The sequence below is a fragment of the Alosa alosa genome, chromosome 15, assembly GCF_017589495.1.
Source record: "Alosa alosa isolate M-15738 ecotype Scorff River chromosome 15, AALO_Geno_1.1, whole genome shotgun sequence".
Classification (NCBI taxonomy): Eukaryota; Metazoa; Chordata; class Actinopteri; order Clupeiformes; family Clupeidae; genus Alosa; species Alosa alosa.
The window spans coordinates 7,607,917-7,622,916 of NC_063203.1; the positions used below are offsets into that span (position 1 = coordinate 7,607,917).

The window sequence follows — 15,000 nt, forward strand, 5'->3', positions numbered from 1 at the left end:
ATTACTTGTCCTTAGTCTCGTTGTGTTTACACACCGCCAGGGTGGGTGTATTTATGAAGTGACTGTGGCCTCACGCTGGCTCCGGGAAAGCTGGATCTGAACTCTCATTTATCCCCCAAGGCTCATCGGTGCCTTTGAAACGCCGGGAGAATGAGTAGTAGCAACCTTCATGGACGCTAATGTTCCAGTGGCCCACACATGACAGCTGCCGTGTAATGTAGAAGTTCGTAGGCTTGTGTGTGTGTGTGTGGCTCTTGGTTTTGGATGTATATGAGAAAGCTACACAATCTTTGGGTATGAAGGAGAAAGTGTGTGTATCAGTAAGAGTGTTTTAGAGGTGAAGGTGTGATTGAATGTCTGTGTGGATTCACTGATGTGTGTGTGTGTGTGTGTGTGTGTGTGTGTGGCTGTGTGTGTGTGTGTGTGTGCGTGCGTGCGTGCGTGCATGCCTGCGTGCGTGTAGTCTGTGAGAGAGTGTGTGTGTGTGTGTGTGTGTGTGTGTGTGACTGAGTCCAGAGTGTGAACCCTCCGCACCAGGCCATGGAAGAGCGTGCTCCCTGCACCCCGGCCTGTCAGAGCTCTCTGGCCGTTTGTCAGCAAACACACCCTTCAGGGCCTGCTCTGTGTCAAGCGTATCGGTCCCCTTTAATCATCGCCGGGGCCGCCGCCGACTTTATTATTAATGCCGTCAGACCCCTACGACAGGCAGCAATGCAACCATTAACGACCCCCGAACCAGAGAGAGAGAGAGTGAACGAGAGAGAGAGAACGAAAGAGAGGGAAAGAGGAGAAAGAACAGTGTTGTCTGCAAGAGAGACTGCATTCTCATTTCCCTGCTCATTTATTTCCCACTCCAGCACCATTAGGGCCTTAGGCGTGCGCGCACACGCACACACACACACACACACACACACACACACACACACACACACACACACACACACAAGGCTGGCTGGTCGGAGCACAAATGAGAAACACTGTGCGGCTGTCTGCGGAGCAGGCGTGGCCCACGTTTGATGTTGAGTTATTGGGTCTCGCAGGTCTCTGGCAGGGTCAGGTCGAGGGTAAGGAGGCTTCGGGGAGTTGGCCCAGGGGGTCCCCACGCTTCCCAGGGGTGACGAAGCAAACGCCCCCCACTCCATTCGCCACTCTTTGCTGCCGCATTCTCCTCTCCTCTCCATGTGCTGTGAGATCTCTCAGGGCCAGTGTCCACAGCGTGCTGGACTGTAGTGTGGTGTTATGGGTAGGAATCTCCGTGATGTAGCTTGGGATAGTAGTCATAAATCATGTTATTACATGTTGCTTAGAGATACACAATACAAGTTGTTGATATTGCAGCAGAAAACATCAATATGTTCAGTGAGTAGCAACTGCAACCCCTGATACACATGCCAACACACACACACACACACACATACACACACACATAACTCCATGCACCACTCTCGCTCCATCTCTCCACGCCTCAGCCGCGTAATTAGTCCACACGGGCACCGCATGCTCTCATGAAACACGGGACCCTGCGTGTTTACAAGACATGCAAACAGAGAGCGCGTTGCTTCCCAGCGCTCCGGGTCACGGCCCGCTAACATATGGGTCATACGCGCAGCACTGACAGTCCAGCGGCACCCATGTGTTAATGTAAACACATGGCGCCCGAGATGGCACGTTCCTGTCGAGCGATGGGGCCGACCGCTTCGCCACGCTGGGTGGCCTCGGAGAGATGGACACAGAGATAGGAGACGCCAGAGAGACAGTGTGTTACTAGTCTCCGATGCTCACACTGAAGTCCCGAAACATCGTGAAGCATTATGATCAATCATACTGTTTCAAACACAACTATGTGACTGTTGCTGGTCTGTTACAAGTCTGTGTGACTAGGATATATTACTAGTCTAGTTTCCACAGCTAAATAGCTGAAGACGTCTTATATAGTTTTGTATACGTGTGCTTGTCTGCTTCAACAGACTGGCCGTGTCTGGGCTGAGCTGTAGTGAGGGCAGTAGTGGAGACTGTACTGATTTATCTCCACCGCTCAACTGACCTCTCTTTCTCTTCCTCCGCTTCCCAACCGGCAGGGTGTGGTCACTCCTGATCTTTCTATCGCTTGTGACGTCTCAATGCTCCGTCAGCTGACATTAATATCGGAGTAAATTTGGAGCTGACTTCATATCAACTGGTATCGGTCAAATAAACTTTGAGGTTACCTAACATGACTTTGAGTCCTAAAGCAGACTTTTTTGTTTTATGAACTAACATTCCTGATTTTTCACCGGGGTCAACTATAACGTGTGTTTTATTGATGTATTTCAAAGATGCTTCGGTAATGCCTTAGACTTAGCCTTGAGACAGCAGAGAACAGCGACGCCAAGAAGCTACTGAAAAGCAAGCGAGAGCAAGCCAGGCGTGGATTTAAGTCGACCCTCCGAGGATTTTCTCTCTTCTGGTGACTCATGCCTCTGACTTTCTGTTTGGCGCCTGGACGAGCAAACAATGAATCCTTCAGGTGCCACCTCCAGCAGGACGGCCGAGATCCAGAGATGGAGCGTGTGAATCCCAGAATCTCCTGCAGGGCAGCTAATCCATCACTGATAGCCCTGGCTATGCCAAAGGTGATATGGGACGGTGTAATCCCGTCAGGGCAGGTTAAACCCATTCTTCTTTCACTCTCTCTCTCTCTCTCTCTCTCTCTCTCTGTCTCACTCTCTCACACTCTCCCTCTCTCTGTCTCACTCTCTTTCTCTCTCTCTCTCTCTCTCTCTCTCTCTCAGTGTTGTAATCACCTGGCACGACCATCATGACCCTCCAGAGGCCTAACAGCTTATAGTGTTTCAGCGCGATCTCCTCCACTTTCGGTCTCTCTCTCTCTCTCTCTCTCTCTCTCTCTCTCTCTCTCTCTCTCTCTCTCTCTCTCTCTCTCTCTCTCTCTCTGCCTTTGATCCCCACACCTCTCTATCCCCAACTTATCCTTCAAGAGAAAGTACACTCCCAGCATTTGCCTGGTGAGACAATATGCCTCTGAGGTGGCCCTTATTGAGACACTTGGCAAACAGGCAAACCTCTGTGTCTTTGAAGAAGGGTGCTGCTGCTTCTTCTCCTCCTCCTTTTTCTTCTCCTTTTTGGTCCTTTCTTACCATTTTTCTTTCTTTAATGCGGTGGATTTGGAGCGGTGCTGAAAGTGCCACCCACGGTGTGGAGACGCAGGGCCCGGGCTGCTATTAAAGGTTTAGGGCTAATTGCGGGGAGAGGTGGCGGGGGTGGTATGTGTGTGTGTGTGGGGGGGTGTTGTGGAGACCTTCTATGGAGACTCCGGTGCATCCTCCTGGTAGAGGGGAGCAGGGAGGGGCAACCGTGGGCAGCGATGGGCCGCTTTGTGTGGGAGAGCGTGAGGGAAAAGCCCTCGGAGGGCCACTATTGACGGGATTACCGACACTCGGAGAGCTGAAGAGAGAGACGCGGAGGGAAGTGAATGATTTAAAAGGCAGAAGTGCAAGGGAATGAATGGGGGCCGTGTCCCGACACTTGGGGCGGTTTTTTTGAGGATGGGGGGCGAAGGGGGACGAGAGGGAAAAGTCCAAAGGAAAGGGGACATCCTGGGAGCCACCTATCATGTGCTTAATCCTGGGAGCTTACATCTACATTAACACTCGCACGCTGCCTCTGAACTCTTCTGGCAGCTCTCAGGATTTATATTGCCCAAGCATAGGAGCACTTGTCTCTAATGCTGTCAGTCTGCGTTCACAAAAAGTGCTTGATGGTGTGTGGGTGTGTGTGTTGTAATAGGCTTTCTGAGTGTGTGTGTGTGTGTGTGTGTGTGTGTGTGTGTGTGTGTGTGTGTGTGCATTGGGGGTGTCATGAGCACAAAGTGTCACCCTTATCTGCAGAGCTCCCCTGGCATCACCCCTCAAAGCACAGTCCTCCGCCACAGCCTCCCGCCAGCAGATAAAACTCCCCCGTCCTGTCCTCAGAGGGCTGCCCTCTGCTCCTCACACACACACACACACGCACACACACACACACACACACACATACATACACACACACACACATACACACACATACACACACACACACACACACACACACATACACCTACACGCACACACACACACACACACACACACACACACACACACACACACACACACACACACACACACACACACACACACATACATACATACACCTACACACACACACACACACACACACACACACATATACACATGTACACACACACACACACAATGTATACACAGACTCCTAACACCTCTGTCTGCATCCGGCTTCTGCTTGTGCTGGGCAGGGCTGGAAACATCCTCATGTCCCTGCCAAAGCATTCCCATTAAGTGACTTTCCCAACAAAAAAAGGGAAAAAGTGTAAATCCCGGGCGAGCGACATGTGGGACGTGCGTTTGTGCGCACTGACCTTTCCGAAGCCGTGGCCGAACCTTGATTTACACACTGTGAGTTTTTTTTCCACTTGTTAAAGTTGGCTTTTTCCAGGCTTAAATAAGGGCCATTACTATAAACAGAAAGCCACTGTCCGGTGTCATAAACACTGGTCAACTCGATCAGTGTTATGGGAGGCTTGTAAAGCCTAATTGCATTAACCGCACCTCGGCCGAACCCCGCTAGTCATTAAGCTGTTTGGCCATTCCCGGCGGGCCTCGGGTAACTCGGAGACGTTGGCATGTGGCGGAGGGTTGACGTGACCCTTCTGCTTGTGTTTGTGGGAGAGAGATAAGAGAGAGTGTGAGAGAGAGGGGGAGAGTTTCTGTTATGAGTTGCTGGCCCACAAAATAAAGTGTGTGTGTGTGTGGGAGGTGAACACGGACGGCAGTTAAGTCTTGAAGGAAAAAGCTCTCTGGCTGGTGTGAGACGCGCTGGCCGGCGGTGTGCCAGCAGCTGGGGCCGGACTAATCCAGAGAAGACAGGAGAGGGGGGGGGCGGTTCATGAGGATGAAAAACACGGTGCTTCCCATCCAAAGCTGTGTGAACACGATGTCCTAGTATCTGCGGAGCGCAGAGGAGATGTACCGGTGAAGAATTAAAAGGCGGCAGGAGCACGCACACACCAGGGGCCGCAAGCACGTGAAGTGCCCAGCGCAACCCGACCTAACCGACTCACCCCCGACGCAACGCTTCCTGACCCATCAAGCTCTATAGATGCTAGTGTTGTGTAATTGTGGCCCATTGTCTTTAGTGAGGAATGTGTGCAGTGCCTGTGTGGGTCTGTGTGTGTGTGTGTGTGTCTGTGTGTGTTTCTGTGTGGGTCTGTGTGGGTCTCTGGATAGATGACACAGAGGGGTCTGCCCTGTAGGCTAGTGTGAACCCTCCTGGCCCTGACCTTCACACGCGCCCCGTCTCACAGTGAGACGTTCTTTGTGTTCTCTCTCTCTCTCACACACACACACACACACACACACACACACACACACACACACACCCACATACCACTACCACCACACCACCACCACCCATTGCTCAGAAGTGTCTGTCAGAAGATCTGGAGCCATATTCTTTGTGCGTGTGAGAGAGAGAGTGTGTGTGTGTGTGTGTGTGTGTGTGTGTGTGTGTGTGTGCGTGTGCATGTGTTTTCAGAGACTGCATGCCATTTCCTGTGTGCTGTGGGCTGCTTTTGATCTTTGCTCGCCAGAACTTTGTTCCTGCGGAGGGCCAAAGAGAAAGGCCATTGTTTTTGCTGCACAACTGGACAGTCTCTGACACTGGGGGGCTTGGTGCGGTCAAGCATGTGCCAACACCGCACTCTCCCTGTGTCTCTGAGTCTGTCATTGGAATGACATGATGGTGTTCATAGCCTCTGGTGTCCAGTAGACAAGGAGTTTAGGAGAGAACAGGAAGTCATCATCACCTGCCCCACAAAAACCCTCACGCAACCACACACACACACACACACACTTAAATGCAGGCTATATCCAACATGCACAAGATTAAATCCAAACTCAGACATACATACACACTCGCACACACACACACACTGTGGCCCACTTACTGTAAACAAACATACTCAGGGATTAAGCCCAACATAAGCACACGCATCAGTGTTGAGATATACAAACTTGCTTCCCCCCACCCAGCCATCCCACATGCCTCCAACTGTATTTAGAATTCAGGTCTCAGACCCATGCGTCCGTCTCCGACTGTCTCACTGTGACTGACCACAAGGCTAACCCTAGTCTCCGGAGTCGGGGGCAGAAAAATCTGATTCGAATTTCACCAGTTTTGCTTCGAACAGCGCAGTGGAGGGAAGAGTAGGGGGGCTCGGGTGAAACAGGGCTTCATGTTAGAGGCGCCAGAATAACTGTGTGTCGCTTGATGATTTGTGGCGGCGGAGGGTCTCTGCTTGGCACAGAAGAGGTATTTGTGTTCTCACGGTCGCTCTGGCCGCACACACGCTCACATACATACACACACACACACACTCAAACGCACTCGCACACCCGCAGGGCTCTCGCTTTGATGGTGGGCCTGCTGGTCTGGGAGTGTGTAGTGTCTGTGTGTCTGTCTGTGTGTGTGTGTGCGTGTGTGTGCTTGTGCTAGTCAACGTTAAGGGTGTGTGTGCATGCTTGAGCGGAGTCCTTTGAGGGATCAATGGCAGACACAGGACAAACAGCTTGTTATGAAGTGGCATAAAGTTATCAGCGGCTCTGCACTGGACCGGCCGAGTGTTCAGCGGCAGATAGCAACTGCCCCCCCACATACACACTTGCCCCCCCCCCCCAAACCCCCCGCCCCCTCAGCCTTGGCCGCTATCAGCCCCGGGGGCCCGTCCAGCCGGCCGCGCTGCGCCGCGCTCTCGCCTGCACGTTAGCTGCTGTCAGAGGGGCCCGAGTGTGGCTGAGGCTGGCCAGAGGCCCCCGAGACAAGTGCAGATAGCCGCCGGGCCCCCAGATCAAAGGGCCCCTGCACAGCCGCCACAGATAACCCCGGCCCCGCGTTACACAGAGCAGGTATCTCGGCGGAGAGACACCCGCTCACCCCGCAGCCACCTCTCTTTCTTTCCTTCTTTTCTTTCTCTTTTTTTCTCTCTCTCTCTCTCTCTCTCTCTCTCTCTCTCTCTCTCTCTCTCTTTGTATCTCTTTCTGTCTTTATCTCTTCACTGTGACCAGAATCTCTAAAGGCACACTGGTCTCCTCTCTTTCTCTCTCTCTCTCTCTCTCTCTCTCTCTCTGTTTATCTGTCCGGATGCTCCTTCCTGCTCCTGCTTCCAGGAAAACCTTTATTTTCCTCTTGTGGTACATTCACTTGTTGCTGGCTTTAGTGCCTCTCTCTCTGACACACACACACACTAACACAGAGAGAGAGAGAGAGGTTGTCTCCTCTAGCGTGTGTGTGTGTGTGTGTGTGTAGTGTGCTGGGGTCCCCTGGGGTGTTGCACACCATGAAGCCCAGATGGCCCCTGTGAGGTACCTGCACTGCGGCGCTCTGGCTCCAGCTGCTACTGCCTGCTCGCACCTCTCACGTCTCTGGGACATCCACAGCACTGGCCTGCTCCTCCGGAGAGCCAGTCTGGGATTCTGGTTTCAGTCCCTCTCTCTCTCTCTCTCCTCTCTCTCTCTCTCTCTCTCTCTCTCTCTCTCTCTCTATTTATCTCTCTCTCTTTCTGTCTCTCTCTTTTCCTCTCTGTCTGCCTTTTTCTTCTCACTCGGTGAAAGACGATCTTGGGGAGCGATCATTTCGCGACAGCAGCAGTGCTGTTAGCTAAATATGAAGCGGACAGCGAAGAGGACAGTGTGTTGATGGGGGAATGAGCACTGTGTGTATGAGTGTATGTGTGTTATGTATGTGTGTATGTAGACCACGTAGACCAAGTGGCTGACTCTGTCTCTCTTTCTCTCTCTCTCTGTCTCTGCAGGAACGTTCGACAGGAGCGTGACCCTGCTGGAGGTGTGCGGCAGCTGGCCCGAGAGCTTCGGCCTGCGTCACATGACCCCAGCCGACACCACGGAGGAGGGCCTCAGGGAGAGGCTGGCCGACGCCATGTCTGAGTCGCCCAGCAGGGACATCGTGGGCTCCGCAACAGGTGAGAGCAGAGTACACCATTGAATGTCACACACACACACACACACACACACACACACACACACACACACACACACTCATACACGCTCTCACACACACTTACACTCTTAAGTGCAGGCTATATACAACACGCACAAGCTTAGCTCCAAACTCTCACACACTCAATCACACTCTCACAGTCCTACTCAAACACACAGACACACACACACTCACACATGCACACACACATACACAAAAATACACATACACATGCATACACATACTGTAGATATGAGTCCACACAAACATTTAGACTTGCTAGCTTCCTAACAGACAATTTATGCACCCACCATATAAACATTTACACTTTCTAATTATTACCTGCACCGCCATAAGGACATTCTCATTTAGTCCCTCATAAACACGCAAAACCACTCACCCATGTACACACACAACATTTACATTGTCTGAGTTGTTAAACAGAATGTGCCTGAGCATCTGTCTTAATGTGCTTGTGTGCTTTAGGCAAGAGTGCATAAGCAACTAGATTACGGTCATCCCCTCCCGAGACATCACTCCTAGTTAGTTACACTAATTTATAGCTCATTAAGTCCCATAAGCAGCACAACTGGGTCTTAACGTTAAAGAGCCAAACTCTATTTGGTTCCATTTGTTTGGCTAATGCAGCTTCCAATCAGCACAATCAAGTGAGCGCCTTTGTTTCACTTAGTTTGTTTAATCTGTTAAGCATGCCCTCCTGTCAGTGCCTTCAATTGGTAATAGACTGTGATTTCTTCACTATACAGAGTTCTGGTTCATTACCCTAATTTCTTGTGCAGATCAACTCAGAGGTGATGGCACATTCAGAATTTTCTGTGCCTCAAAACTGACAAATTAGGTCATCTGCCATCGAAGCCGAGAGGATGGTGGGGAGGGGGGGGCACTCTTGACAATCCAAATGTTTAACTCATTTAGGAAGCAGCCCACCGCTACCCCACCTCCCACCCCACCTCATACGAACAAGAGTTCCTTTGATTTTTTTTTTCCATCCGTCCTTTTTCACCCCACTGTCGTTCTTGGGAGAGAGAGAGAGAGAGAGAGAGAGAGAGAGAGGCCGGGAAGACGGAGGTGGGGAGTGCAGGCTCTGGCTGGCCGGCTGGCTCGGGCGCAGTGGGCCGGGTCACGAGGGCTCCGTAATGCGTTTAGCATCGAGCGGCTCGCTCTCTCGCAGCGCGTCTATTAGGAACTAACTCGATTTGTACCTATTCATTTGCAGTCCCTGCAGCAGCACCGACTTGGGCCCTCTCCCCCTGTAATTGGTTCTGTCTCTATTTTTGCATCATTCGATTAAGCCGGACTCCTGGACACTTGTAGTCTGCGCTTGTCTGTCCGTTTATGCGGCCCCTAATGTAACGCAAAATTCATTACTGATCACATTACATTCAGCTTCATCTCAGCTCACCCCACCCCACCCCACCCCCACTCCTACATCCGCCAATCCCTCAACTCTAAGGGCAGTATGCAGTCGTATAAACATATAGTTAACCCCTATCTGCTCCGAGAGAAGAAGAGGGATGGCGTGGAGAACACGGTGAAAATGGACGGGGTGGGGGGGTGTGGGGTGGAATTGGCCGAATAGAAAGTGACACAGGCGAGCGGAGTCCGTCGCGCTGGAGCCAGTTGCAAGTCGCGGGCATCCATCATGTCTGGCTGTGTGTGTGTGTGTGTGTGTGTGTGTGTGTGTGTGTGTGTGTGGCTCGGCTTACCTGCCTGAGCTCTCAAGCGCAAATCCCATTTAGGCCAGATTGAATTGGGTGGCACTGGCACAACAATCATCATCATCATCATCATCATCATCATCATCAGTGTTGTCATTGTTGTTGTTGTCGTTGCCGACGACGTTGGTGGTGCGGCCATGTGACGTATGTTCTGATGCTGTCCTGCACGCATGTGGTCTGCTGTGCGTTTGGTCTGCTCGCTCACTGAAAGCCCTCCTGCCATATGTCTCCAGTGCTCTGTCCAAGCGACAGGACGGCGTAGAGACTCACTGTTGTATGTCGTGGCAGTTGTATGTCGTGGCGGTGTCTGCATATGCCATCCAGTAGCCGCGTGTGTGTGTGTGTGTGTGTGTGTGTGTGTGGCAGTGCGCTCCATTTCAGACTGCAGCTTCCGCTCCAGTGTCCCTTTGAAAGGCGGATGCAGATGGTCCAGCACTTAACTGTCTGTCTGGACACACAAGGGGCCTGAGCGTGGCTCATCATCATCGTGGTCTTTCTCTCACTCTCTCTTTCTTTCGTTTTCCCCTCTTTGACTCTGTCTCTCTCTCTCTCTCTCTCTATCTCCTGTTCTACCCTTTTCCCACTTGCATCATCTCTGTCTGTCTCTTGGTCCAAATGAGGCTGTCTGCAGCCATGGCGACAGAGACAGACAGACCCCTCTGTTCTCACCATGAACCAACAGCACAAGACAGACACACACACACAGAGAAAGAGAAAGAGAGGATAAGACCGAGGGAGTGAGAGAGAGGGAAAGAGAGAGAGACAGAAGAACAGAGATGGTGAGAAACAACAAGAGAAAGCCAGTTACATAGAGAGAGAGAGAGAGAGAGAGAGAGAGAGGGAGGGGGGGGGGGAGGGAGGGAGGGAGGTTTAAAGCTCCTTTATTCAACCATTATCACATGTTCTCACAGTGCCAACATTATATCAATATGGGCAAAAGAAGGGTCCATAGAGGTGTGGGGATGGAGGAGGCTCTCCCAGGCTCCTGTGGGTGTCATGCCCAGCAGCACCCACCCCTGAGCAGGTGACAGACGCAGGACATGTCCCCGCATCCACAGTCCACTGACAACGCAGTCATCCCCCCAAATTGGATTTGCTCCAGCGACATAATGTTGAAAATTGGATTTCGCTCATTGGTGCCAACCCATAAATTCTATTTAGGCAGCGAGGTAGACAAGGCTCACCCACGCACGCACGCGTAAATATACAAACGCATACACACACACACACACACACACACACACACACACAACCTACCAATCCCACTGATTTTATTCTCCCCCTTCCCATGTCACACCAGCCAGTGTTTACCATGGCTGAGCGAACAGATTATCTCTCTGTCATTCCCCATTAGGACACGAGCCTCAAAAATCCCATTTAGATCTATTTGCTCCTTAAGCCTGTAGTGTTAGCCTAGCATTAGCGCGCTTGTCATAAAACACTGGCCTATCTCTCATTTCCTCCCCACACCACCCCCACCCCCCTCTGTTCAGCACTGATGACTTAGTCAGCCTCGGATGTCTTTTAGCATTGCTGTTTACAGATTATTTATTTAATTGATTTCATGCCATGTAATAGCGTCGCAAGGGCGAATGGCGGGCGCGTATGTGCGCGTCGCGTCGGTGTGTGTCTTGGCGTGTAACATGTTGACATTGTCCATAGGTCAGAGGCTGTGAGTGTCAGTCTGAAGGGGTCTGTGTCAGGCTGGCCTGGCTCAAAGCACAGGCTGATAGATTGGGAATTCATGAGCAGGGGCTAATGCGCTGCGGATGATTCTATATTGCACGCATGGCGGTGGTGGAAGTGTCTTCGGTTAGAGCTGCATCTGTATGTCTTCATTTAACACGTACTATGGGGTGTGTGTGTGTGTGTGTGTGTGTGTGTGTGTGTGTGTGTGTGTGTGTGTGTGTGTGTATTTAATGGGTAGCAGGGTTTTGGTGGGTCGGTCAGCTCCTGTGTCCACAATGGGCACTTTGTAAGGGGGCCTGTCTGCTCTGCCCTCAACCCCATGCCACGCCCAATGCCTGATGATGAGCATTCTCACAGCCCTGCAGGGGAAGCCCCTCTGTCATACACACACACACACACACAGACCAGACTCTCTCTCTCTCACACACACACACACACACACACACACACACACACACACACACACACAGAGAGCCTACCACAGACACCCTTCATTCAGTCACACACACACGTCGTCACACATATGAACAGTGAGACACCAGCAGCCTGCACAAATGCACACTCTTTTACAGCCTCTTGACATTTGCAGCCATGTAGTCACTCATGAACTCACCCCACACATACCCATATATGCACACACAAACACACACACACAGACACACACACACACAGTGTAACGGTCACACAAAGGCAGACATGCATGGAGACACATAGACGAACACATGTCCATGCCAACATTTTCCAGACAAACCTACGCCCCTCCAAACACACACACACACACACACACACACACACACACACACACACACACACACACACACACACACACACACACAAGGCCTACTGCTGAGCCTACTGGTCTGTGACTGTCTGACCTCCCCTAAGACTGTCACGGAAGAGGGGAACAATACAGCAGCCCTCTCCCCAATCCTCCCTTCTTTGCATCTGAACATCAGAGGCACACACACACACACACACACACACACACACACACACACAACCAGAGATTTATGTCCCTGTTTCTCTCAACAGGGGCTTGTAGCAAAATGGGCAGTATGGTAGACTTGTGCGTTCCAGCCCCCAAGCTAAAGTCAAAGGAGGCGGCTCACTCAGCACTCAAGGCCTGTGTATATGTGGCCATGTCCCCGTGTCCTAATTATTTATGGAAATTGTCAGATGCCGTTTGAAACGGCTCTATGATTGAGTTAATTACTCCGACTCAGACTAGTTTATTATCCAAGCACGGCCACTTCTCTTTACTGCTCTGCGTCAGGCCCGAGACGGATTTCACTGTAGCTTTTGGAGACTTTCCCACAAGTGTCTGATCTTATCATGGGATAAGGAGGAGGAGAGGGGGGGGCACCACAGAAACATTTCTGTTTCGAGCGGGTTTTTTTTTTTTGTTATACTTTGTTTTTGTATGTTGTGTACGGCTGAGGGGAGAGAGGACGGCGGGCTGTTGATCTAATCTACTAGTGAGGAGTGAGGATTTCCCCCCCGCTCTCCTGCCACAGACACGTCTGTGTTCCTGCTGTGTGTGTGTGTGTGTGTGTGTGTGTGTGTGTGTGTGTGTGTCTGCAGAGCACGAGAGCCACACAGAGAGGCTAATGTGAGGGCTGTAATGTGTATTTAAGGCGTTAATGCCACCAATGTGTTCAGATACGCAGAGTTACCAAGGTTAGTATGCTGTTGTTCATATGCAGTGATTTTCAGTGGCAACCCAGACATAAATGAAAGCGATGGATAGTGTTCTCTAGTGTTACTGAACCCTGAAAGTCCATACCACTGAAATGAGGATGCCCTAACCAGCTAGCGGTCCTCTTTAAAGGCACCCTTAACAGTTTTTTGACCTTAACATAACATTTCCAAAATCATTTTGATGGCACATAGGCGATTAGCAACCTAGCAACTTTATAGTTCCGGGTAGGAAATGGCCCCCCAAAACTTGCGCGTCTCGACTATAGGGGGACCCCGAGAGCAAATCTTGTTTAGTGCTGCTTTAAGTGAGAATGAGATTTGGCCACAGGACGTCTAGTCACTAGCCAGGCCAGTGACGTCATTTATATACAGCCAGGGAGAGCGGTCCTGATGAGAGTCAAGGTTAGCACCGGTGCCACTCCGCCCCGGGAGCGCGCTAGCACTGACCAGGGGTCAGTACGCTCCACTGCCTGTGCCTGACTTTGACCCAGCCCTCAGCTCTGGGCACAGCACAGACGTGCTCTCACACTGTCCTGAAATGAGGAGCAGCAGCTGGGTCTTCTGGACAGTGTGGTCCCAGGGCGGCCGTACTACCATTACACAGCCAGAGAATGGAGAGTTTGGAGCACTCTGAGCAATTAGTCATCATCTATTAGATAGATAGATAGATACTTTATTGATCCCCAGGGGAAATTCAAGTCTTGCAGGTATTTCATATGATAGCTTATGATGAAGATAGATTAGGAACATGATCTAGATATGATATGAAAGTAGACTGCAAGAATCCTCTCAATCTGAGCACCTTCCTTCCTAAACGGGCTTCTTCTCCCTGCCTATTATGAGGGGAATATACTTGAGACATGAGTATGTTTAGCTCCACACATGTGTACATGATGCAAATTCCGTCACCAGGATGGTCCCTGCCGACTGCACAGCAGACAGCAAAATTGTGTGCCATAATCATATCTGAGTAGATTACCATGGTATTTCATGGTAGGTAGCCGTCACTGTTTAGTAAACAGTTATGAAGGAGCAGAGATATCTATACACCTAAGAAAGCTCACACAATCTAGAGATATACCTTTAAACACAGATTGAGTGTGTTAATGTGGTGTGTCTGCAATGTATGTGATGTTGCTCAATCACAAATATAGGTGATGTATACTTAGCCCATATTCTTCAGATATAGACAGCTGAAACAGCATGTCTTGTCCATGAAATTACATATAAAATATGTAATGCTGATTTCAGTGCAGCCATACCAACACATTGCCCTAAAGCATGGATCAGCCATCATTCTATAACATCTTGTCCCAACACAAACACGTTGTCTGTCCTGAAATACAGAACAAAAGCAACAACCCCAGCTATACTGTCATTGCTTTCAGCAATGAGAAAACAAATATGCCAGATGACTGCAACACAAGCTGAACTGCCAAAACATTGTACATTGAAACCTAGCTCTTTCATCGGTCCAGAATTGGCTAGAACGATATGAAATGAGATGGAACATGAAATATGGTGTCCATCGACAACATCTAAATTAGGAGTTCATTCACAAGCCAGAGGACAATAATAACACTGTGTATTAATACTTTATTATAAGGAGATCAGTGCGCTGGCTCCTCTCCCACTTAAGTCATTTGCCATGTTAGTCTATAAATGACAGCATGGACCATTTATTTGAATTGGATGCAGTCGATGTGAAGGTTATAGTCTGAATTAGCGAGCCCTGCGTGCCTTGATGTTTCAGCTGCCTCTCGCTCTGAGATATCCATCTCTGGAGCTGCCGCCCACTGCTGAGAGAGAA

At 50.5% G+C, this 15,000-nt stretch overlaps 1 protein-coding gene across 3 annotated transcripts in view; it reads left to right on the forward strand.

Moving 5' to 3' along the window:
- bcas3 (BCAS3 microtubule associated cell migration factor) overlaps window positions 1–15,000 on the forward strand; it is a 258,241-nt gene that overhangs the window by 223,576 nt on the left and 19,665 nt on the right. For 2 of the 3 annotated variants that reach the window (XM_048264313.1, XM_048264314.1), the window contains one exon: window positions 7,880–8,047. In XM_048264313.1, the coding sequence (XP_048120270.1) occupies window positions 7,880–8,047 (168 nt within the window). Of the gene's footprint in view, window positions 1–7,879; window positions 8,048–15,000 lie in introns of those variants that run through there. The other variant, XR_007195830.1, reaches the window with a different exon arrangement.